The following is a 27,879-nucleotide window of genomic DNA, read 5'->3' on the forward strand; positions in this document are numbered from 1 at the left end:
GATTTTTTACCATGATGTTGTCCCAGGTGTTGAGATGGTACAGCCCAAGTTTGAAGTCAATCGGGTTAACCGTGTAGGAGAAGCGGGCAATAGTATGATCCATGTAAATGTGCAAAACTGGGCCAAAATTGGACATTCAGATGATCATACCTCACTTTCTGTCTATTTTAGGGTACACACATCAAAGAGGTTTTTGTTCATCGGGATGTGCTACAGTTGCCACACAATTTTCATAGCCGTCGGACAATCGTAGCGGGACAGGGATCCGTTTAACCTATTGTCAACTCCCGCTTACCCGCAGGACTTAAATCGGGAAATATGTCCTGATCGACTCTCCAATCAAAGGGTTAGAAATTCCCCTTTTCCCTCACCGGCTCTAAGGCGTCAGCGTGAGGAGACGGGAATTAGTTAAGCCGATATATCAAAGTGGATTCACCTAGATTTGTTCACTGTCTTATCATGAGGCCAATCCGTTTTCATCCACCTATCATTCCTGAGTGAATAACCACACAGAGCCCAGGAATAATAGTCTGAACACCTCACTTTCATTGGCAGCTCCACTTTCCTGAGTTGTTTGCATTTGTTATTGACCTAGTCATTTAATAATCCTTGTGAGGATCATACGGATTTGTTTCATATCAAGCTGGAGTATTTGACTTTATTAATACAAATGGTAACACTGGTTGGAAGTTATTCGAGTGCACTTACCTTTTTCCGGACGTCCGTTGCTGTTGTGTCCGTCTCGAAGGAAAATAATGCGGACTTATAAAATGTCCAAAAAGAATAAAATTAAAATAAAAAGAAACAAATAAAATAATTAATTCACAACTGGTTTTTCAATTATTTTATTTGGTCTTATAAAATGACCTTGGACTTATAAAATGTCCAAAAAGAATAAAATAAAAATAAAAAGAAACAAATAAAATAATTAATTCACAACTGGTTTTTCAATTATTTTATTTGGTCTTATAAAATGACCTTGGACTTATAAAATGTCCAAAAAGAATAAAATAAAAATAAAAAGAAACAAATAAAATAATTAATTCACAACTGGTTTTTCAATTATTTTATTTGGTCTTATAAAATGACCTTGGACTTATAAAATGTCCAAAAGAAATAAAATAAAATTGAAAAGAAACAAATAAAATGATTAATTCAAAAATTGTCTTTTAATAATTTTATTGGCAATAATGATGTAGCAAATATAAATCATAAAAATCACATTTAGAAATAACACATAAAATCAATAAAAATAAAATGAAATAGGAAACAGGAAATCAAAAATAATATTTAAACCTTTTATAAGAGCTTTCTAAGATTGATCATTTCTCAAAAGAGCTCAAGACCCGATTTAGAATAAGACGTTTTTGGCTAAAATAAATTGAAAGTATGGGAGTGGTTAAACGGCTCATACCCTACACGCGATTAATCTTTCATACCTTCCTCTTAAACGTCTTATTAATACAAGTTTTGTACTTTACCCAATCTGTGAAGAAAGTTCCATTCACGGCTAAGAGTCAAAGATCCTTCGTGAAAAATCTAAGTCCCACGAAGCCGCGAATCCGTCTTCAGCAACACACTCCATCCAGATCACATCGCAGGGTGACGAAGAGAGAGCGTAGATCCTCGTTGGGGAAGATATTTTATAACCTCTGGTCCGTGTCACTGGTTTCCTCAGTGTGAGTGTGTCCTTCCGCGTTCTTGGGGGATTTCCAGTCCTTTCACATATCAATGCGCAAAGGGGGACTTTTGCTCTCGGTACTTTCCACACAGATGAGTCATAAGCGCACAACGTTGGGCTTAACCTCTTAGTATACATACAGAGGAAACTGCACTGGTTGCGCTCTGTGGTGTGCGTAGCTTAGCAACCAGTTCCTGTTTGTGTCATTCTGACACTTCTATTCTACTCATAATCTCATATGTCAAAGGTCTTGGCTCTATTCAGCAATCATAAACATTAATACATAAAATGTTCTAAACATAATTAAGCTAGCATGAATAACATGTATATACATGACATGTTAATCCCAAATTCTCTCAGGGAAACTTAACAGGTTACTTCTAGTTTTTGTTCCACATCATGCATGTCATTATTGAGAGGACAATACATACAGGTAATCTTTTCACTCAATGCAGTTACAGCAATATTATCAGCGATTAAGACAGTATCGCTTGTAAAGAAAAGAAAAGAAAAGACGGCAAACTTCATAGTTGGCATCAATGTGCTGTAATCATTGATCCATTAATCAGGTTAACAATTGTCGAATATAGCTTGTGTCTATGTGTATTATTACTTAGTTCAGGATCCCATTTATTTACACTTAATTTGTATCTGGCTACTTCCTTATATGGGATGTCCGGGCTGTGCTGAGTGCGGCTTGGTTGTACAGGTTTGGCGGCATCTGGTGGTTGCTTTAGGGAGCTACACACAGAGGCCATTTGGTTTTGGTTTTCAGTCCTATAGACACCAATTTTTCAGTCCTATGGACACCAATTGGTCTCGAACTAAGAATTGAGTCTGGTCCATTGATTTGTCATCTCATTTTACATGATATGGCGTTACATCTGACCCACTCAATTCGACACTATGTAGGGGGCGCTAAGGAGCCATTTTTCTTTTGTCATGTATGGCGACTTTAAAATATCAAATTTTTCGCCAGGCCTGATGTGTGTGTAAAGTTTGGTGAGTTTTTGGTCACGTTTAGTGTCTCAAAAATGTGATCGTTTGCGGAGAAGAATAATAATAAGAAGAACTAGAGCTGCGAGCAGCTATAAAGGGCCCTCGCAACCTGGGCCACGTTGGGGTACTTGCACGTCGGGGTACTGACATGTTGGGGTATTGTTTCATAGGAAACCGTCTAAATTGTAAATGTTTTTGCCATGCTTTGTGCTTGCAAAGTTTCATGGAAAGGCCAAAAATGATGCACAATTAACAAAATAAAATCTAAATGGTTTGGCACATGGCTATAGAATATTTTTTGTAGGTATTAGACTGATAGGTGTGCCTCCAAATATTCACACATCTAGCTGAATCATATAATCGGAAATACTTCATAAAAATGTCTAGAGGGCGCTATTGAGCCATTTATTACAAATTGCACAATAAATCTCTAAAATATTCATGTTCTTGAGAGGTCTGATCTGTGTGCAAAGTTTTGAGTTTTCGCTCGTTTAGACAAAAAAAAAAGCAGCATTTTACTTGGCAAATAATGCATCGCTATGGCAACGGCTTGCGACAAAATAAAAAAAACTTTCGATAACTTTGCATCTTAAACATCTTAAGATGAAACACACCAAGTTGGAAGACAGTCGGATAAATTTCGTAGGAGTTCGTTAAAATGTGACCCCTAAAAAAGGCGTAAATCAAAATGCCGGACTTCCTGTTTGGTTTAGCATATGGTTCTAAGAGACTTTTTTGTACATCGTGGGCTCTTATGTATGCCTCCAAATTATCATAGCGCTAGGTGAAACGTACAACCGGGAATGCTTCGTTAAAGAGGAGTTTTTTAGCTCAAAATGTGATGCCCGGCCCCTGCGGGACTTCCTGTTGGGTTTAGCACAAAGCAGCAAGAGACTTTTTTGTACATCGTGGGCTGTTACATATGTCTACAAATTTTCGTAGCTCTAGCTGCTTCGTACAACTGAGAATTCTTCATTAAGAAGAATTTTTTTCCTTTGCAAACAAGTGCATGCCACGACAATAGCGTGCGGCGAAATAAAAAGCTTTCAATAACTTTTTATCTTCAACATCTTAAGATGAATCACACCAAGTTTGAAGATGATCGGATAAACTCTGTAGGAGGAGTTCATTAAAATAGGACCCCTATGAAATGGCCAAAAAAATGGCAACACGTTCCAAAGTAAATCAAAATGGCGGACTTCCTGTTAGGTTTAGCATATGGTTCAAAGGGAGTTTTTTGTACCTTGAGGGCTGTTACATATGTCTTCAAATTTTGTAAATCAAAATGGCAGACTTCCTTTTTGATTCAGCATATGGCTTTAGAAACCTTTTTGTAAGTCTTAGGCTGATAGGTATCCCAATTTTTACAAATCTAGCTGAATCATAAAACACAAAACATTTGCAAAAGCTTCATAAAAATGTCTAGAGGGCGCTATTGAACCATTTATTGCAAATTGAATAAGAAATCTCTAAAATATTCATGCTGATGACAAGCCTGATGTGTGTGTAAAGTTTCATGAGTTTTTGCACATGTTTAGACCAAAAAAAAAAGCAGCATTTTACTTGGCAAACAATGCATCGCCATGACAACGGCGTGCGACAAAATAAATAACTTTCGATAACTTTGCATCTTAAACATCTTAAGATGAAGCACACCAAGTTTAAAGACAGTCGGATAAATTTTGTAGGAGGAGTTCGTTAAAATATGACCCCTAAAAAAGGCCACAAAAAATGGCTACAAATCCCAACGTAAATCAAAATGGTGGACTTCCTGATTGGTTTAGCATATGGCTCCAAGAGACTTTTTTGTACATCCTGAGCTCTTATGTTTGCCTGCAAATTATCATAGCTTTAGGTGAAACGTACAACCGGGAATGCTTTGTCTGTTTAATCAAAACGCAAAATATGGTGTGCAATTCCAATGCATTGCTATGGCAACAGCGTGTGACAAAATAAAAAAACTTTCGATTACTTTGCATCTTAAGCATCTTAAGATGAAACATACCAAGTTTGAAGACAGTCGGATAAATTTTGTAGGAGGGGTTTGTTAAAATATGACCCCTGAAAAAGGCCACAAAAAATGGCAACAAATCCCATCATAAATCAAAATGGCAGACTTCCTGTTTGGTTTAGCACATGGTTCCAAGAGACTTTTTTGTACATCGTGGGCTCTTATGTATGCCTGCAAATTATCATAGCGCTAGGTGAAACGTACAACCGGGAATGCTTCGTTAAAGAGGAGTTTTTTAGCTCAAAATGTGATGCCCGGCCCCTGGGGGACTTCCTGTTGCGTTTAGCACATGGCACCAAGAGACATTTTTGTACATCCTGGGCTGTTACATATGTCTACAATTTTTCGTCGCTCTAGCTGCTTCGTACAACTGGGAATGCTTCATTAAGAAGGATTTTTTTCCTTTGCAAAAAGTGCATGCCACGATAACAGCGTGTGACGAAATAAAAAACTTTCAATAACTTTTCATTTTCACCATCTTAAGATGAATCACACCAAGTTTGAAGATGATCGGATAAACTCTGTAGGAGGAGTTTGTTAAAATATGACCCCTATGAAATGGCCAAAAAAAATGGCAACACATTCCAAAGTAAATCAAAATGGCGGACGTCCTGTTAGGTTTAGCATATGGTTCAAAAAGAGTTTTTTGTACCCCGAGGGCTGTTATATACCTCTACAAATTTTGGTAACTCTAGGTGAAACGTACAGCCGAGTATGCTTTGTTAAAGAGGAGTTTTTTTTAGCTCAAAATGTGATGCCCGGCCCCTGGGGGACTTCCTGTTGGGTTTAGCACAGGGCACCAAGAGACTTTTTTGTACATCTTGGGCTGTTACATATGTCTACATATTTTCGTAGCTCTAGCTGCTTCGTACAACTGGCAATGCTTCTTTAAGGATATTTTTTTTCCTTTGCAAACAGTGCATGCCATGACAACAGCGTGCGACGAAATACAAAGCTTTCAATAACTTTTCATCTTCAACATCTTAAGATGAATCACACCAAGTTTGAAGATGATCGGATAAACACTGTAGGAGGAGTTCGTTAAAATAAGGCCCCAATGAAATGGCCAAAAAAATGGCAACACGTTCCAAAATAAATCAAAATGGTGGACTTCCTGTTAGGTTTAGCACATGGTTCAAAAAGAGTTTTTTGTAGGTCATAGTCTGTTACATATGTGTACCAATTTTCGTAGCTCTAGATTAAACGTACAACCGGCAATGCCTCGTGAAGTAAGAATTTTTAAACTCTAAATTTGATGCGCCGCCGCCGTCATATAGTATATCAAAAACTTTTCATTTTTCACAATGATGTTGTCCCAGGTGTTGAGATGGTACAGCCCAAGTTTGAAGTCAATCGGGTTAACCGTGTAGGAGAAGCGGGCAAAAGTATGACCCCTGTAAATGTGCAAAAATTGGCAAAAATTGGACATTTAAATACTCATACCTCACTTTCTGTCTATTTTAGGGTACACACTTCAAAGAGGTTTTTGTTCATTGGGATGTGCTACAGGTGCCACACAATTTTCATAGCCGTCGGACAATCGTAGCGGGACAGGGATATCCGTTTAACCTATGTAGGGGGCGCTAAGGAGCCATTTTTCTGTTATCATGTATGGCGACTTTAAAATATCAAATTTTTCGCCAGGCCTGATGTGCGTGTAAAGTTTGGTGAGTTTTCGGTCATGTTTAGTGTCTCAAAAATGTGATCGTTTGCGGAGAATAATAATAATAATAATAATAACTAGAGCTGCGAGCAGCTATAAAGGGCCCTCGCAACCTGGGCCACGTTGGGGTACTTGCACGTCGGGGTACTGGCACGTTGGGGTACTGTCAAATCGGACAAGGACCATCTAAAATGTTTTTGACAAGCTTTGTGAGTGCAAAAGGCCAAAGATGGTGTGCAATTCCCAAAATAAATTCAAAATGGCGGACTTCCTTTTAGGTTTAGCATACGGCTACAGAATACTTTTTGTAGGTCTTAAGCTAATAGGTATGCCTCCCAGTTTTCACAAATCTAGGTCAAGTCATCTTTAGTTGTGTATCGCTTGAATCATACAATTGGAAATGCTCCATAAAAATGCATAGAGGGCGCTATTGAGGACAACGTTGGGTTACTTGCAGGTCAGGGTACTGGCACGTTGGGGTACTGTTACATGGAACAAGGACCATTTAAAATGTTAGTTTTTTCCATGCCTTGTCTGTGCAAAGTTTAATGAAAGAGGCCAAAAATGATGTATAATTCCCAAAATAAAATCAAAATAGCGGACTTCCTCTTTGGTTTGGCAAATGGCTACATAATACTTTTTTGTAGGTATTAGGCTGATAGGGGTCTGTCCTAATTTTCACAAATCTAGCAGAATCATACAATCGGAAATACTTCATAAAAATGTCTAGAGGGCGCTATTTATTGCAAATTGCACAATAAATCTCAAAAAATTCATGTTCATGACAAGTCTGATGTGTTTGCAAAGTTTCATGAGTTTTCACACATGTATAGATAAAAAAACAAAGCAGCACTTTACTTGGCAAACAATGCATCGCTATAGCAGCAGCGTGCGACAAAATAAAAAACTTTCGATAACTTTGCATCTTAAACATCTTAAGATGAAACACCCCAAGTTTGAAGACGGTCGGATGAACTTTGTACGAGGAGTTCGTTAAAATATTACCCCTGAAAAAGGCCACAAAAAATGGCAACAAATCCCATCGTAAATCAAAATGGCAGACTTCCTGTTTGGTTTAGCACATGGTTCCAAGAGACTTTTTTGTACATCGTGGGCTCTTATGTATGCCTGCAAATTATCATCGCGCTAGGTAAAACGTACAACCGGGAATGCTTCGTTAAAGAGGAGTTTTCTAGCTCAAAATGTGATGCCCGGCCCCTGGGGGACTTCCTGTTGGGTTTAGCACATGGCACTAAGAGACTTTTTTTGTACATTGTGGGCTGTTACATATGTCTACAAATTTTTGTAGCTCTAGCTACTTCGTACAACTGGGAATGCTTCATTAAGAAGGATTTTTTTCCTTTGCAAAAAGTGCATGCCACGACAACAGCGTGCGACGAAATAAAGAGCTTTCAATAACTTTTCATCCTCAACATCTTAAGATGAGTCACACCAAGTTTGAAGATGATCGGATAAACTCTGTAGGAGGAGTTCATTAAAATATGACCCCTATGAAATGGCCCAAAAAATGGCAACACATTCCAAAGTAAATCAAAATGGCGGACGTCCTGTTAGGTTTAGCATATGGTTCAAAAAGAGTTTTTTGTACCTCAAGGGCTGTTATATACCTCTACAAATTTTGGTAACTCTAGGTGAAACGTACAGCCGGGTATGCTTTGTTAAAGAGGAGTTTTTTAGCTCAAAATGCGATGCCCGGCCCCTGGGGGACTTCCTGTTGAGTTTAGCACAGGGCACCAAGAGACTTTTTTGTACATCTTGGGCTGTTACATATGTCTACAAATTTTTGTAGCTCTCGCTGCTTCGTACAAATGGGAATGCTTCTTTAAGGATATTTTTTTTCCTTTGCAAACAGTGCATGCCATGACAACAGCGTGTGACGAAATACAAAGCTTTCAATAACTTTTCATCTTCAACATCTTAAGATGAATCACACCAAGTTTGAAGATGATCGGATAAACACTGTAGGAGGAGTTCGTTAAAATAAGACCCCAATGAAATGGCCAAAAAAAATGGCAACACGTTCCAAAATAAATAAAAATGGCGGACTTCCTGTGAGGTTTAGCATATGGTTCAAAAAGAGTTTTTTGTAGGTCATAGCCTGTTACATATGTGTACCAATTTTCGTAGCTCTAGATTAAACGTACAACCGGCAATGCTTCGCGAAGTAAGAATTTTTAAACTCTAAATTTGATGCGTCGCCGCCGTCATATAGTATATCAAAAACTTTAGATTTTTTACAATGATGTTGTCCCAAGTGTTGAGATGGTCCATCCCTAGTTTGAAGTCAATCGGGTTAACCGTGTAGGAGAAGCGGGCAAAAGTATGACCCCTGTAAATGTGCAAAACTGGGCCAAAATTGGACATTCAGATGATCATACCTCACTTTCTGTCTATTTTAGGGTACACACATCAAAGAGGTTTTTGTTCATCTGGATGTGCTACGGGTGCCACACAATTTTCGTCGCCATAGGACAATCGTAGCGGGACAGGGATCCGTTTAACCTATGTAGGTGGCGCTATGGAGCCATTTTTCTGTTATCATGTATGGCGACTTTAAAATATCAAATTTTTCGCCAGGCCTGATGTGCGTGTAAAGTTTGGTGAGTTTTCGTTCACGTTTAGCGTCTCAAAAATGCGATTGTTTGCGGAGAATAATAATAATAAGAATAATAATAATAACTAGAGCTGCGAGCAGCTATAAAGGGCCCTCGCAACCCGGGCCACGTTGGGGTATTTGCACGTCGGGGTACTGGCATGTTGGGGTACTGTCAAATAGGAAACCATCTAAATTTTAAACGTTTTTTCCATGTTTTGTGTTTGTAAAGTTTCATGGAAAGGCCAAAAATGATGCACAATTAACAAAATAAAATCAAAATGGATTGGCACATGGCTATATAGAATACTTTTTGAATATATTAGGCATGCCTGCCAATATTCACACATCTAGCTGAATCATATAATCGGAAAGACTTCATAAAAATGTCTAGAGGGCGCTATTGAAGCATTTATTGCAAATTTAATAAGAAATCTCTAAAATATTCATGCTGATGACAAGCCTGATGTGTGTGTAAAGTTTCATGAGTTTTTGCACATGTTTAGACCAAAACAAAAAAGCAGCATTTTACTTGGCAAACAATGCATCGCCATGACAACGGCGTGCGACAAAATAAATAACTTTCGATAACTTTGCATCTTAAACATCTTAAGATGAAACATACCAAGTTTGAAGACAGTCGGATAAATTTTGTAGGAGGGGTTCGTTAAAATATGACCCCTGAAAAAGGCCACAAAAAATGGCAACAAATCCCATCATAAATCAAAATGGCGGACTTCCTGTTTGGTTTAGCCCATGGTTCCAAGAGACTTTTTTGTACATCGTGGGCTCTTATGTATGCCTGCAAATTATCATAGCGCTAGGTGAAACGTACAACCGGGAATGCTTCGTTAAAGAGGAGTTTTTTAGCTCAAAATGTGATGCCCGGCCCCTGGGGGACTTCCTGTTGCGTTTAGCACATGGCACCAAGAGACATTTTTGTACATCCTGGGCTGTTACATATGTCTACAATTTTTCGTCGCTCTAGCTGCTTCGTACAACTGGGAATGCTTCATTAAGAAGGATTTTTTTCCTTTGCAAAAAGTGCATGCCACGATAACAGCGTGTGACGAAATAAAAAACTTTCAATAACTTTTCATTTTCAACATCTTAAGATGAATCACACCAAGTTTGAAGATGATCGGATAAACTCTGTAGGAGGAGTTTGTTAAAATATGACCCCTATGAAATGGCCAAAAAAAATGGCAACACATTCCAAAGTAAATCAAAATGGCGGACGTCCTGTTAGGTTTAGCATATGGTTCAAAAAGAGTTTTTTGTACTTCGAGGGCTGTTATATACCTCTACAAATTTTGGTAACTCTAGGTGAAACGTACAGCCGGGTATGCTTTGTTAAAGAGGAGGTTTTTTTAGCTCAAAATGTGATGCCCGGCCCCTGGGGGACTTCCTGTTGGGTTTAACACAGGGCACCAAGAGACTTTTTTGTACATCTTGGGCTGTTACATATGTCTACAAATTTTCGTAGCTCTAGCTGCTTCGTACAACTGGCAATGCTTCTTTAAGGATATTTTTTTTCCTTTGCAAACAGTGCATGCCATGACAACAGCGTGCGACGAAATACAAAGCTTTCAATAACTTTTCATCTTCAACATCTTAAGATGAATCACACCAAGTTTGAAGATGATCGGATAAACACTGTAGGAGGAGTTCGTTAAAATAAGGCCCCAATGAAATGGCCAAAAAAATGGCAACACGTTCCAAAATAAATCAAAATGGTGGACTTCCTGTTAGGTTTAGCATATGGTTCAAAAAGAGTTTTTTGTAGGTCATAGTCTGTTACATATGTGTACCAATTTTCGTAGCTCTAGATTAAACGTACAACCGGCAATGCCTCGTGAAGTAAGAATTTTTAAACTCTAAATTTGATGCGCCGCCGCCGTCATATAGTATATCAAAAACTTTTCATTTTTCACAATGATGTTGTCCCAGGTGTTGAGATGGTACATCCCAAGTTTGAAGTCAATCGGGTTAACCGTGTAGGAGAAGCGGGCAAAAGTATGACCCCTGTAAATATGCAAAACTGGGCCAAAATTGGACATTTAAATACTCATACCTCACTTTCTGTCTATTTTAGGGTACACACTTCAAAGAGGTTTTTGTTCATTGGGATGTGCTACAGGTGCCACACAATTTTCATAGCCGTCGGACAATCGTAGCGGGACAGGGATCCGTTTAACCTATGTAGGGGGCGCTAAGGAGCCATTTTTCTGTTATCATGTATGGCGACTTTAAAATATAAAATTTTTCGCCAGGCCTGATGTGCGTGTAAAGTTTGGTGAGTTTTCGTTCACGTTTAGTGTCTCAAAAATGCGATTGTTTGCGGAGAAGAAAAAGAAGAATAATAAGAAGAATTCCTACAAAAACAATAGGGCCTCGCAGCGGCACCGCCGCCGCCGCTGCTCGGGCCCTAACTAGAGATGCGAGCAGCTATAAAGGGCCCTCGCAACCCGGGCCACGTTGGGGTACTTGCACGTCGGGGTACTGGCACGTTGGGGTACTGTCAAATAGGACAAGGACCATCTAAAATGTTTTTGACAAGCCTTGTGTGTGCAAAGTTTAATCAAAACGCAAAATATGGTGTGCATTTCCCAAAATAAATTCAAAATGGTGGACTTCCTTTTAGGTTTAGCATACGGCTACAGAATACCTTTTGTAGGTCTTATGCTAATAGGTATGCCTCCCAGTTTTCACAAATCTAGGTCAAGTCATCTTTAGTTGTGTATCGCTTGAATCATACAATTGGAAATGCTCCATAAAAATGCATAGAGGGCGCTATTGAGCACAACGTTGGGTTACTTGCACGTCAGGGTACTGGCACGTTGGGGTACTGTTACATGGAACAAGGACCATTTAAAATGTTAGTTTTTTCCATGCCTTGTTTGTGCAAAGTTTAATGAAAGAGGCCAAAAATTATGTATAATTCCCAAAATAAAATCAAAATAGCGGACTTCCTCTTTGGTTTGGCAAATGGCTACATAATACTTTTTTGTAGGTATTAGGCTGACCCCTGTCTGTCCTAATTTTCACAAATATAGCAGAATCATACAATCGGAAATACTTCATAAAAATGTCTAGAGGGCGCTATTTATTGCAAATTGCACAATAAATCTCTAAAAATTCATGTTCATGACAAGTCTGATGTGTTTGCAAAGTTTCATGAGTTTTCACACATGTATAGATAAAAAAAACAAAGCAGCACTTTACTTGGCAAACAATGCATCGCTATAGCAGCAGCGTGCGACAAAATAAAAAACTTTCGATAACTTTGCATCTTAAACATCTTAAGATGAAACACACCAAGTTTGAAGACGGTCGGATGAACTTTGTACGAGGAGTTCGTTAAAATATGACCCCTGAAAAAGGCCACAAAAAATGGCAACAAATCCCATCGTAAATCAAAATGGCGGACTTCCTGTTTGGTTTAGCACATGGTTCCAAGAGACTTTTTTTGTACATCGTGGGCTCTTATGTATGCCTGCAAATTATCATCGCGCTAGGTGAAACGTACAACCGGGAATGCTTCGTTAAAGAGGAGTTTTCTAGCTCAAAATGTGATGCCCGGCCCCTGGGGGACTTCCTGTTGGGTTTAGCACATGGCACCAAGAGACTTTTTTTGTACATTGTGGGCTGTTACATATGTCTACAAATTTTTGTAGCTCTAGCTACTTCGTACTACTGGGAATGCTTCATTAAGAAGGATTTTTTTCCTTTGCAAAAAGTGCATGCCACGACAACAGCGTGCGACGAAATAAAGAGCTTTCAATAACTTTTCATCCTCAACATCTTAAGATGAGTCACACCAAGTTTGAAGATGATCGGATAAACTCTGTAGGAGGAGTTCGTTAAAATAAGACCCCTACGAAATGGCCCAAAAAATGGCAACACATTCCAAAGTAAATCAAAATGGCGGACGTCCTGTTAGGTTTAGCATATGGTTCAAAAAGAGTTTTTTGTACCTCGAAGGCTGTTATATACCTCTACAAATTTTGGTAACTCTATGTGAAACGTACAGCCGGGTATGCTTTGTTAAAGAGGAGTTTTTTAGCTCAAAATGTGATGCCCGGCCCCTGGGGGACTTGTATGACCCCTGTAAATGTGCAAAACTGGGCCAAAATTGGACATTCAGATGATCAAACCTCACTTTCTGTCTATTTTAGGGTACACACATCAAAGAGGTTTTTGTTCATCTGGATGTGCTACGGGTGCCACACAATTTTCGTCGCCATAGGACAATCGTAGCGGGACAGGGATCCGTTTAACCTATGTAGGTGGCGCTATGGAGCCATTTTTCTGTTATCATGTATGGCGACTTTAAAATATCAAATTTTTCGCCAGGCCTGATGTGCGTGTAAAGTTTGGTGAGTTTTCGTTCACGTTTAGCGTCTCAAAAATGCGATTGTTTGCGGAAAAGAATAATAACAAAGAAAAAGAAGAAGAAGAATAATAATAAGAATTCCTTCAGGAACAATAGGGACCTCGCAGCGGTCGCTGCTCGGGCCCTAATAATAATAAGAATTCCTACAAAAACAATAGGGCCTCGCAGCGGCACCGCCGCCGCCGCTGCTCGGGCCCTAATAACTAGAGCTGCGAGCAGCTATAAAGCGCCCTCGCAACCTGGGCCACGTTGGGGTATTTGCATGTCGGGGTACTGGCATGTTAGGGTACTGTTTCATAGGAAACAGTCTAAATTGTAAATGTTTTTGACATGCTTTGTGTTTGCAAAGTTTCATGGAAGGCCAAAAATGACGCACAATTAAATAAAATCAAAATGGATTGGCACATGGCTATAGAATAATTTTTGGAGGTATTAGGCTGAGAGGTATGCCTCCCAATATTCACACATCTAGCTGAACCACACAATCGGATATACTTCATAAAAATATCTCGACGGCGCTATTGAGCCATTTATTACAAATTGCACAACAAATTATAAAATATTCATGTTCATGAGAGATCTGATCTGTGTGCAACATTTTGTGAGTTTTTGCCCATGTTTAGACTCTCAAAAAAAAAAATTCTTTGCAAACAATGCATCGCTACAGCAAAGGCCTGTGACAAAATAAAAATATTCAATAACTTTTCATCTTAAATATCCAAAGAATGAAGACGATGTGATAAGTTTTGCAGAAAATATGACCCCTATAAAAGGCCCCAAAAAGTGGCTACAAATACCAAAGTAAATCAAAATGTCAGACTTCCTGTTTGATTTAGCATATGGTTCCAAGAGACTTTTTTGTACATCGTGGGCTCTTATGTATGCCTCCAAATTATCATAGCTCTAGGTGAAACGTACAACCTGGAATGCTTCGTTAAAGAGGAGTTTTTTTTACCTCAAAATGTGATGACCGGCCCCTACGGGACTTCCTGTTGGGTTTAGCACATGGCACCAAGAGACTTTTTTGTACATCGTGGGCTGTTAAATTTGTCTCCAAATTTTCGTAGCTCTAGCTGCTTCGTACAACTGGGAATGCTTCATTAAGAGGGAATTTTTTCCTTTGCAAACTGTGCATGCCACGGCAACAGCGTGCGACGAAATAAAAAGCTTTCAATAACTTTTCATCTTCAACATTTTAAGATGAATCACACCAAGTTTGGAGATGATCGGATAAACTCTGTAGGAGGAGTTCGTTAAAATAAGACCCCTATGAAATGGCCCAAAAAATGGCAACACGTTCCAAAGTAAATCAAAATGGCGGACTTCCTGTTCGGTTTAGCATATGGTTCAAAAAGAGTTTTTTGTCCCTTGAGGGCTGTTACATATGTCTTCAAATGTTGGTAACTCTAGGTGAAATGGACAGCCGGGAATGCTTCATTAAATAAGAATTTTGAAACACAAAATTTGATGCCTCGCCTCTGGCGGACTTCCTGTTAGGTTTAGCATATGGCACCAACAGGCTTTTTTGTAATCATAGTCTGTTACATATGTGTACCAATTTTCGTGGCTCTCAATTAAACGTACCACCGGCAATGCTTTGTTAAGTAAGAATTTTGAAACTGTAAATTTGATGCCCCGCCACCGTCATATAGTATGTTAAAAACTTTCGATTTTTTACCATGATGTTGTCCCAGGTGTTGAGATGGTACAGCCCAAGTTTGAAGTCAATCGGGTTAACCGTGTAGGAGAAGCGGGCAAAAGTATGACCCCTGTAAATGTGCAAAAATGGGCCAAAATTGGACATTCAAATACTCATACCTCACTTCCTGTCTATTTTAGGGTACACATATCAAAGAGGTTTTTGTTCATCTGGATGTGCTACAGGTGCCACACAATTTTCGTAGCCATAGGACAATCGTAGCGGGACAGGGATCCGTTAAACCTATGTAGGTGGCTCTACAGAGCCATTTTTCTGTTATCATGTATGGCGACTTTAAAATATCAAATTTTTCGCCAGGCCCGATCTGCGTGTAAAGTTTGGTGAGTTTTCGTTCATGTTTAGTGCCTCAAAAACGTGGTTGTTTGCGGAAAAGAATAATAACAAAGAAAAAGAAGAAGAAGAATAATAATAATAAGAATTCCTTCAGGAACAATAGGGACCTCGCAGCGGTCGCTGCTCGGGCCCTAATAAGAAGTATTCCTACAAAAACAATAGGGCCTCGCAGCGGCACCGCCGCCGCCGCTGCTCGGGCCCTAATAATAATAAGAATTCCTACAAAAACAATAGGGCCTCGCAGCGGCACCGCCGCCGCCGCTGCTCGGGCCCTAATAACTAGAGCTGCGAGCAGCTATAAAGGGCCCTCGCAACCTGGGCTACGTTGGGGTATTTGCATGTCGGGGTACTGGCATGTTGGGGTACTGTTTCATAGGAAACCGTCTAAATTGTAAATGTTTTTGACATGCTTTGTGTTTGCAAAGTTTCATGGAAGGCCAAAAATGATGCACAATTAAAATAAAATCAAAATGGATTGGCACATGGCTATAGAATAATTTTTGGAGATATTAGGCTGATAGGTATGCCTCCCAATATTCACACATCTAGCTGAACCATATAATCGGATATACTTCATAAAAATATCTAGACGGCGCTATTGAGCCATTTATTACAAATTGCACAACAAATTATAAAATATTCATGTTCGTGAGAGATCTGATCTGTGTGCAAAATTTTGTGCGTTTTTGCCCATGTTTAGACTCTCTAAAAAAAATTCTTTGCAAACAATGCATCGCTACAGCAAAGGCGTGTGACAAAATAAAAAAATTCAATAACTTTTCATCTTAAATATCTTAAGATGAAACATGCCAAAGAATGAAGACGATGTGATAAGTTTTGCAGAAAATATGACCCCTACAAAAGGCCCCAAAAAGTGGCTACAAATACGAAAGTAAATCAAAATGTCAGACTTCCTGTTTGGTTTCGCATTTGGTTCCAAGAGACTTTTTTGTACATCGTGGGCTCTTATGTATGCCTCCAAATTATCATAGCTCTAGGTGAAACGTACAACCGTGAATGCTTCGTTAAAGAGGATTTTTTTTTTTTTTGCACAAAATGTGATGCCCGACCCCTGGGGGACTTCCTATTAGGTTTAGTACATGGCACCAAGAGACTTTTTTGTACATCGTGGGCTGTTACATATGTCTCCAAATTTTCGTAGCTCGAGCTGCTTCGTACAACTGGGAATGCTTCATTAAGATGGATTTTTTTTCCCTTTGCAAACAAGTGCATGTCACGACAACAGCGTGCGACGAAATAAAAAGCTTTCAATAAATTTTCATCGTCAACATCTTAAGATGAATCACACCAAGTTTGAAGATGATAGGATAAACTCTGTAGGAGGAGTTCGTTAAAATGAGACCCCTATGAAATGGCCAAAAAAATGGCAACACGTTCCAAAGTAAATCAAATGGTGGACTTCCTGTTGGGGTTAGCATATGTTTCAAAAAGAGTTTTTTGTACCTTGAGGGCTGTTACATATGTCTTCAAATTTTGGTAACTCTAGGTGAAACGCACATGCTTCATGAAGTAAGAATTTTGAAACACAAAATGCGGAAAAGAATAATAACAAAGAAAAAGAATAATAAGAATTCCTTCAAAAACAATAGGGCCTCGCAGCGGCACCGCCGCTGCCGCTGCTCGGGCCCTAATAAGAATTCCTTCAAAAACAATAGGGCCTCGCAGCGGCACCGCCGCCGCTGCTCGGGCCCCAATAAGAATTCCTTCAAAAACAATAGGGCTTCGCAGCGGCACCGCCGCTGCCGCTGCTCGGGCCCTAATAAGAATTCCTTCAAAAACAATAGGGCCTCGCAGCGGCACCGCCGCCGCCACTGCTCGGGCCCTAATAAGAATTCCTTGAAAAACAATAGACCCTCGCAGCGGCACCGCCGCCACCGCTGCTCGGGCCTTAATAAGAATTCCTTCAAAAACAATAGGGCCTCGCAGCGGCACCGCCGCCGCCGCTGCTCGGGCCCTAATAACAAAAACAGCATTTCAAATATGGGGAGAATAATTAGTTTGACTAGTCTGTTTATGAAAAAAACTGAGTTACCTAACGCCGTTATTTTAAACGCCGTTATCCCATTTGCCCTCATGATGATGATGTTGATGATGATGATGATGATGATGATGATGACGATGATGTGACTTCCTGCAGCACGCCATGGACACACTGGGCTTCACGCCTGAGGAAAAGTCCGGCTGCTACAAGCTTGTTGGTGCCATCATGCACTTTGGCAACATGAAGTTCAAGAAGAAGCAACGAGAGGAGCAGGCTGAAGCAGACGGCACAGAAAGTACTACATGTTTCTTTCACCTCAACATAATTTCTTGTTCATCCCTTAAAAGGAGATATTTCAAGCACATTTTCACATTTTAATAGTAAAAAACAAGGTCTCAATAAAAGTTGTCTTGTGTTAAGATATCCAATACATAGCGTTACAGTACTCTAACCCTTACAGTTGACCTTAGTATGATGTCCAACTGTCACGGAACCAATTGAAAAAAACAAAACAACAACAACAACAACAACAAAGTTTTGTTGAACTTCTACTGGTCCTTTTATCTGTAATGCTTGCAAAGTTATACTAACATTAACCACCACAATACTGTACGTTCTCAGTTGAATTTACTGTATTTAATGGATTCTAAAAATATCAAGAAACGGCTGTGGCACCCTTTGCTGCCAGATGCAGAAGAAGGTCTATCATCTCCAAAATTATTCCATTCTTATTCTGCCTGAACCGCACCCATGTAGGAGCGCAGCAAAGCCTAAACAATGTGTTGATATCTTCCAATGTGTGACTCCCTGGTTTGAACTGTTTTCAAGTGGTAAGTGTGCAGATAGATAAAAGAAGATACAGAGCCAGGAGAAAGGTCACACCGACACAACTCAAGTCACCTTATCCACTTAGTGTATACCAAAGAGGCATAATCGCACCGCACAAGGAGCTAAATGTTAAAATTCCCCATAAATCTTCATATTTCATACATCAACTTTTTGTGAGTTAATGTTCTGTGTGGACGTCCTAATAATCTGTGCATGAGTTATTCATTCGTATTTCAAAATTCAACAGAAACTAAAAAAAATACATTAACTTATTTTCTCAATATTCGGGTGAAAACCCAAAATGAAAAAAAAAATAGATAAGGACTCGTTTTCTTCCAATTTTGAGCACAAATGGGAAAAAAACACAATTGGCGATTTGGAAGGGTGTGTTAAAATTGAATATTTTAATTTGCTGCAAGTTGTGTGAAACACAGAATAGCCCCGGGATTACACCGCATGCGTGTGCGTTGCGTCTCCGCTCCGCTACGTCTTGACTGAGTGTTCCGTACACGTTAATTTTATGGATAACACTCACCGGCTGCGTGTAGCTGCGGTCCGACAGCTCTGTCAACGACAACTTCCTGCCGTGTCTCGTGATCACGCGCATTTGCGCACGATAATGTGGCATTAAAAATGACAAACACACAGAAACTCTGTGCTCAACAGAGAAGCAGAAGGAGAGGTGGACTTCATTTGATTGAACTCATCGTCCCATCCATTAGCTTTCTGCTATGACGTTCCATGCAGCATCCGTTTTTAAGTTGTCCTTATAAAAAGGATGTGCCATATCATATATAATTTTATTGCTTTCCACCTTGATTATAAATCTCTCGTCCATGTTCGCTGGTAAACAGTGAATTAAGCGTTAAGCATTATGTCGTTTTGCTGAATCGATTGTGAAATAGGATCTGGCGAGGATCCTATTTTATTCTAAGTAACCAGAATTATTATTTTGAACCTGCGTCAGTTTTCCTGTCCCGCTCGATGTCGACGGATGCTCCGTCCGGCAAAAATAAAAAATACGTCTACCCGTGGGGCGGGCTCCGGCACGACGCAGCTGAGCCGCAGTCGATACGCAATGCATACTCAGCCGGTGTAATTTGAACAATCGGATAGAATGGAGATGAACACGCATGCGGTGTAATCCCAGGGTAAGGGATGAGAGCATAAGCGTTGTCATACTAGTCAGCTGTAAAAAGTGTGCCCCCCGCAGCTCCACCAACGGCACATCCACCATCTTGATTTGTTGAGTTAGTGCACACACTTACATATGAATAATAAGTACCGGTACATGAGTGAGTGTCTAACAGGAGTTAAATGTTTAAAGCGATAGTTCGGCTTTTTTGACATGAATCTCTATTTCATCCTCACCTCCAGTGTGTGCGATCAGCACTGATTTACCCCTGACAGCGTTCTGTGACACGAGTTCTGGTCCGGTGTTGGATGAGAGGAAAATAGTCAAGCAAGCTGGCTGGGGTCACTGAAATAAAGCGTTTTTCTTCTAAAAACAATTTGTGTTCAAAAGAGTGATACATTTGCATCATTAAACTCCTTTTCTGAAAAAAGTCAGACGCCATTACCGCCAGGCACGACTTTTCTGTTCATTCGTATCACTGCGCGGCGCCCCGCATGCAGCTAATAGACGCGCACTAATCTACAAGTTGTTTGTCTTTTCGAAGGCGGAAGGAGCAGCTGTCTGTAGCGCGTCGATTAGCTGTCTACAGGGCGATGCACAGTAGTGTTGTGTCGGTCACGACCGATTCGTTCTTTAGAACGAATCTTTTCAGTGAACGTGAGTGAACGGGTCACTTCTTGAAGTGATTCGTTCTCTTCTCAGTTCATTTGAGAGCAGCTACGCTCATGCCATGCCGTCAGTCTTCGCGAACGACCAATCAGAAGCTAGCGTCAGACGTGGGCGGGATTTTACTACACATGCAGCCTCACTATTGGTATTCAGCAACAAGTCACTGAGGAAGCTTCCCGTTCGCGAAGACGTGAACGGATCAGTGAGTGAACGAGTCAGGAGGTGAACATGTTGCCATTTCCGGTTCAGGAACGATTCAGTGAATGAGTGTGTTGCCATTTCCGGTTCACGAACGGATCAGTAAGTGAACGAGTCAGTGGGTGAACGTGTTGCTATTTCCGGTTCAGGAACGAGTCAGTGAGTGAACGTGCTACCTCCATTTCCCGTTCGCGTACGAATCATTGAGTGAACATACTGCCATATCAGTTCAATGAGTGAGTGATTCAGGATTTGCCAAGGAAGGAACTACTCACAGAAACGCCACTACTTCCGTGCTGGCGGGGACAAGCTTTCATTATCATGTGTTTCTCCAAGCTAACGGCTAATGTGGTGTCCGTCCACGTACTGGGTTGGGGGCAAACGCATAAAAACAAAATAGAGCGAGTGACAGTCTCTCTCTCACCAGCACATGACGGTGTGCCCCGTGCTGTAGCAGCGGAGAGATGACGTTTTAGGGGATATCTTTAACGGATTTATTATCTTCTCTGTGTACTGTGGGTGTACTGTACAGTTTTTAGAAGAAAAATGCTTTATTTCTGAGACCCCAGCCAACTTGCTGGACTATTTTCCTCTCGTCCAACACCGGACCAGAACTCGTGTCACAGAACGCTGTCAGGGGTAAGTCAGTGCTGATCGCACACACTGGAGGTGAGGATGAAATTGTGATTCATGTTAAAAAATCTGAACGATCCCTTTAATGGCGCTATAAATGCTTACTCTCGGCCCAACTTCACATTCTGATAATGTCATCTTTCTCGCAACTGTTATTATACTACAATGTTCTTGGCGCAAATCCATTGCCATGTGTGGTAAATCAGGTGCAAATTTTCTCCAAGCTGTCAGTTTTGTGGGCGTGTTTGCGCCGGTATAGGATTAGAGCAATATACTTAGTGAATATGTGGGTAACTGGTTTCAGACTGCGGGTGCAGTTGTGGTGCAATACTTCGCGCTATTACCGGACGCAGCACATTCTTAGTGAATATACCCCTGAGTGTAAAAGAAATGGCACCCTAGCATAAATCATTGACTGGTTTTATTTCTGTAAAGCACTTTGCTGCATTTTTCTAATGTATGAAAATTGCTACTGGCAAATACTTCCATCCATCCATCCATCCATCCATGTACTGGAGCCTATCCCAGCTGGCTTTGGGCAGTAGGCGGGGTCGAGAGCGAAAACGTGAGAAAATGTAAAGCAGCGATGCCAAAAGTGTATAAACTGTGTTTAGAACCTTAAAACATTTCTAATAAATGTAAAACATAAAGATAACTACTTCGCGTATTTCATATATTGCAGACATTTATTGGAACCTAACCCCAGCGGAAAACGAGGGAACATTGTGAACCTTACACATACGCACACACACGCACGCACACCCCCACACACACATTGTATATATTATACATTCATTCATTCATTCATGCATACAGTAGATTATGTAATGAATTCTGAGGTGGCATACCAGAGTCAATTATGTCAGCAGTGCTGGGGGTACAGGTTACTGGAGGCATCTGGCTGCATAACCGCATCAAACTCTCTGGTACTTCGAGTCACCTTTTCTTTGATAGTCTCTCCTCTGCACGTTGATGTCTTGGTGCCGACTGGGCTTAAACGGAGATCTTGTTATGACCAAACTTTAATGTTGGAGCCCAGTCGGGATAATCGGTCGGAAAAAGAGGCGCAGAGCGGCCTGTTGTAAAAATAAACAAACAAATACATAAACAAATAATGTATATTATACACCTGGGGGCGATTTCGTTGTCGATTACTCCCACATTCTACATTTTCCATTTACTTCCACGTTATTCATCCGATTGACTTCATTCCAACTTCAGTACATTCCAGTAATTCATGCTATGAGCTATTCCAGCTTTTCAGTTCCAAAATTCACAATTTCCGATTTCGTAGCCGATTATTCCCGCATTATACATTTTCCATTTACTTCCATATTATTCATCCGATTTACTTCATTCCAACTTCAATATATTCCAGTAATTCAAGCCGTGAGCTCTTCCAGCTTTTCAGTTCCAAAATTCACATTTTCCGATTTCGTAGTCGATTATTCCCACATTATACATTTTCCATTTACTTCCACATTATTCATCCGATTTACTTCATTCCAACTTCAATATATATTCCAGTAATTCACACAATGAGCTCTTCCAGCTTATCAGTTCCAAAATTCACAATTTCCGATTGCGTAGTCGATTATTCCCACATTCTATATTTTCCATTTACTTCCACATTATTCATCCGATTTACTTCATTCCAACTTCAATATATTCCAGTAATTCACGCCATGAGCTCTTCCAGATTTTCAGTTCCAAAATTCACAATTTCCGATTTCGGAACCGATTATTCCCACATTCTACACTTTCTATTTACTTCCACATTATTCATCCGATTTACTTCATTCCAACTTCAGTACGTTCCAGTATTTCATGCTATTAGCTATTCCAGCTTTTCAGTTCCAAAATTCACTATTTCCGATTTCATAGCCGATTATTCCCACATTCTACACTTTCTATTTACTTCCACATTATTCATCCAATTTACTTCATTCCAACTTCAATATATTCCAGTAATTCACACAATGAGCTCTTCCAGCTTATCAGTTCCAAAATTCACAATTGCCGATTTCGTAGCCGATCATTCCCACATTCTACACTTTCCATTAAACACCATTCAATATCATTCAACATCATTCAACATTATTCCAAATCATTCCACAGGTATTCATTCAGCTCTCCAGCCTTCACACGCCATTTCTCCAGAAATGGCATTTTCTAGTTGTGTGAAGGCTGGTGGCCTTCACACATATGTTATTCATTCTTTCTTCTTCTTCTTCTTCTTCTTCTTCTTCTTCTTCTTCTTCTTATTCCGCCCACTTTTTTGACGTGTAACTACTTCCACATAATTCATCCGATTTTCGCCATTCCAATTTCAAACTATTCCTAAAATTCACGCGACGCGCGCTTGTATTTTTATTATTCCTACGATTCACGCCTTACCCACAATTCCCGATCTCGTACCCGATTTTTCCCCATTACTCTTAATGGGAGATTCTACATTTCACATTTAATTCCACATTTTTCACCCTATTCACATCATTCCAGCTTCAATATATTCTAGCAATTCATGCCATGAGCAATTCCAGCTTTTCAGGTTAAAAATTCACACCTTACCCACAATTCCAGATTACGTACCCGATTATTTCCCACATTCTACATTTTCCATTTACTTCCACATTATTCATCAGATTCACATCATTCCAGCTTCGACATATTCCAGCAATTCATGCCATGAGCTATTCCAGCTTTTCAGGTTCAAAATTCACACTTTACACACAATTCCAGATTACGTACCCGATTATTTCTCACATTCTACATTTTCCATTTACTTCCACATTTTTCACCCTATTCACATCATTCCAGCTTCAATATATTCCAGCAATTCATGCCATGAGCTATTCCAGCTTTTCAGGTTCAAAATTTACACCTTACCCACAATTCCAGATTACGTACCCGATTATTTCCCACATTCTACATTTTCCATTTACTTCCACATCATTCATCTGATTAACATCATTCCAGCTTCAATATATTCCAGCATTTCACGCCATGAGCTGTTCCAGCTTTTCAGGTTCAAAATTCACACCTTACCCACAATTCCCGATTTCGTACCCGATTATTTCCCACATTCTACATTTTCCATTTACTTCCACATTATTCACCCGATTGACTTCATTCCAACTTCAATACATTCCATCAATTCACGCCACGAGGTCTTCCAGCTTTTCAGTTCCAAAATTCACGCGTTAGCCACAATTCTCGATTTTGCACCCGATTATTTCCCACATTCTACATTTTCCATTTACTTCCACATTATTTAGCCGATTGACTTCATTCCAGCTTCAATATATTCCAGCATTTCACGCCATGAGCTGTTCCAGCTTTTCAGGTTCAAAATTCACACCTTACCCACAATTCCCGATTTCGTACCCGATTATTTCCCACATTCTACATTTTCCATTTACTTCCACATTATTCACCCGATTGACTTCATTCCAACTTCAATATATTCCAGTAATTCAAGCCGTGAGCTCTTCCAGCTTTTCAGTTCCAAAATTCACAATTCCCGATTTCGCACTCGATTATTTCCTACATTCTACATTTTTCATTTACTTCCACATTATTCATCCGATTCACTTCATTCCAACTTAAATATATTCCACCATTTCATGCCATGAGCTCTTCCAGCTATTCAGTTCCAAAATTCACGTGTTACCCACAATTCTCGATTTCGCACCCGATTATTTCCCACATTCTACGTTTTCCATTTACTTCCACATTATTCATCCGATTCACTTCATTCCAACTTCAATATATTCCACCTAATTTACCACGCACAGCGGCCATTTTCCAATTTACCATGCACAGCAGCCATTTTAGACAAATGATATGTCCAGATTTCTCGCCAACCTGGCCCCTCAAGGCGCCGGCCATTTTGGCCAATTAGGTATGCCTGTGATTCTTGCCAGGATATTCCCCGACCTGAACAGGAAGTGACCTATATCAACAGGAAGTGACCTCATATCAACAGGAAGTGACCTAATTTCAACAGGAAGTGACCTAAAATCAACAGGAAGTGACCCGATTTCAACAGGAAGTGAACTGATTTTAACAGGAAGTGACCTCATATCAACAGGAAGTGACCCTATTTCAACAGGAAATGACCCGATTTCAACCGGAAGTGACCTAATATCAACAGGAAATGACCCGATTTCAAAAGGAAGTGACCTGAAATCAACAGGAAGTGAGCATGCTAGTGCTGAGTTAGCATGCTAATGCTAATGTTAGCTTAGCATGCTAATACTAAGCTAGAATGCTAATGCTAATATTAGCTTAGCATGCTAATGCTAAGTTAGTATGCTAATGCTAATGTTAGCTTAGCATGCTAATGCTAATGTTAGCATACTAATGCTAATGTTAGCTTTTGCATACTGATGTTAGCTTAGCATGCTAATGCTAATGTTAGCATGGTTGTGCTAATGTTAGCCTAGCATGCTAATGCTAATGCTAAGTTAGCATGCTAATTTTAATGTTAGCTTAATATATTAATGCTAATATTAGCAATAGCATGCTAATGCTAGCTTAATATACTAATGCAAATGTGACCTGATTTCAACAAAGTGACTATTACTCCATTGCTTAAGTTTGCCATTTCTTACACCATTGCTACTCGATTCTACCCTCCTTACTTCATTTCTTACTTAATTCTTCTCACTTTACTCCATTGCTTGCCCGATTACTTGCTACTTCCTCCATCTTACTTGATTTCTTCCTTGTTTTCTTGTTTCTTGCTGATTTATTTTTACTTTTGTGGTATTTGTCTTCCTTCAACTGCTTCTAGATTTCTGGATGAATTTAAACCATTCCAACTTCAGCATGTTAAGCTCATTCCATGTCATTCAGTATCATTCAACATCATTCAATATCATTCAACATCATTCAATATAATTCAACACCATTCAATATCATTCAACATCATTCAGCATCATTCAACATTATTCCAAATCATTCCACAGGTATTCATTCAGCTCTCCAGCCTTCACACGCCATTTCCCCAGAAATGGCATTTTTAGTCATTTCAGTTATTATTCCGACCACTTTTTTGGGAGCTATCTTCTTCCACATTTTTCACCCGATTCACTCCATTCCAATTTCAAACTATTCCAAAAATTCATGCAACGACCGCTTCCATTTTTCTCAGTTCAAAAATTCACGGCTTACCCACAATTCCCGATTTCGTACCCGATCTTTCCCCATTATTTTTAATGGGAGATTCTCCATTTCACATTTAATTCCACATTTTTTTCACCCTATTCACATCATTCCAGCTTCAATATATTCCAGCAATTCATGCCATGAGCAATTCCAGCTTTTCAGGTTAAAAATTCACACCTTACCCACAATTCCAGATTACGTACCCAATTATTTCCCACATTCTACATTTTCCATTTACTTCCACATTATTCATCCGATTCACATCATTCCAGCTTCAACATATTCCAGCAATTCATGCCATGAGCTATTCCAGCTTTTCAGGTTCAAAATTCACACCTTACCCACAATTCCGGATTTCGTACCCGATTATTTCCCACATTCTACATTTTCCATTTACTTCCACATTATTCATCCGATTCACATCATTCCAGCTTCAATATATTCCAGCAATTCATGCCGTGAGTTATTCCAGCTTTTCAGGTTCCAAATTTACACCTTAGCCACAATTCCCGATTTCGTACCCGATTATTTCCCACATTCTACATTTTCCATTTACTTCCACATTATTCAACCGATTCACATCATTCCAGCTTCAATATATTCCACCAACTCACGCGATGAGCTCTTCCAGCTTTTCGGTTCCAAAATTCATGCGTTACCCACAATTCTCGATTTTGCACCCGATTATTTCTCACATTCTACATTTTCTATTCACTTCCACATTATTCATCCGATTCACATCATTCCAGCTTCAATATATTCCAGCATTTCACGCCATGAGCTGTTCCAGCTTTTCAGTTCCAAAATTCACGTGTTTCCCACAATTCTCGATTTCATACCCAATTATTTCCCACATTCTACATTTTCCATTTACTTTATCCCAATTTCAATAAATTACATTTCACGCCATGAGCTGTTCCAGCTTTTCGGTTTCAAAATTCACGTGTTACCCACAATTCTCGATTTCGCACGCGATTATTTCCCACATTCTCACATTCTACATTTTCTATTTAGTTCCACATTATTCATCCGATTGACTTCATTCCAACGTCAATATATTCCAGCAATTCAACCCATGAGCCTTTCCAGCTTTTCAGTTCCAAAATTCACGCCTTACCCACAATTCCCGATTTAATACCCGAATATTTCCCACATTCTACATTTTCCATTTACTTCCACATTATTCATCCGATTGACTTCATTCCAACTTAAATATATTCCACCAATTCAAGCCATGAGCTCTTCGAGCTTTTCAGTTCCAAAATTCACGCCTTACCCACAATTCTCGATTCCGTACCCAAATATTTCCCGCATTCTACATTTTCCATTTACTTCCACATTATTCATCCGATTGACTTCATTCCAGTTTCAATATTTACCACCATTTCACGTCATGAGCTCTTCCAGCTTTTCACTTCCAAAATTCACGCCTTACCCACAATTCCCGATTTTGTACCCGAATTTTTCCCACATTCTACATTTTCCATTTACTTCCACATTATTCATCCGATTGACTTCATTCCAACTTCAATATATTCCACCAATTCAAGCCATGAGCTCTTCGAGCTTTTCAGTTCCAAAATTCAAGCCTTACCCACGATTCTCGATTCCGTACCCGAATATTTCCCGCATTCTACATTTTCCATTTACTTCCACATTATTCATCCGATTTCCTTTATTCCAACTTCAATATATTCCAGTAATTCACACAATGAGCTCTTCCAGTTTATCAGTTCCAAAATTCACAATTTCCGATTGCGTAGTCGATTATTCCCACATTCTATATTTTCCATTTACTTCCACATTATTCATCCGATTGACTTCA

General features: G+C 39.6%; 1 protein-coding gene across 1 annotated transcript in view; it reads left to right on the top strand.

Moving 5' to 3' along the window:
* LOC144014872 (myosin-7B-like) overlaps positions 1–27,879 on the top strand; it is a 508,753-nt gene that overhangs the window by 192,978 nt on the left and 287,896 nt on the right. Inside the window, exon 12 of the mRNA XM_077515180.1 lies at positions 17,576–17,714. Coding sequence (XP_077371306.1) covers positions 17,576–17,714 — 139 coding nt within the window. The remainder of the gene's footprint in view (positions 1–17,575; positions 17,715–27,879) is intronic.

The sequence above is a fragment of the Festucalex cinctus genome, chromosome 2, assembly GCF_051991245.1.
Source record: "Festucalex cinctus isolate MCC-2025b chromosome 2, RoL_Fcin_1.0, whole genome shotgun sequence".
Lineage (NCBI taxonomy): Eukaryota > Metazoa > Chordata > Actinopteri > Syngnathiformes > Syngnathidae > Festucalex > Festucalex cinctus.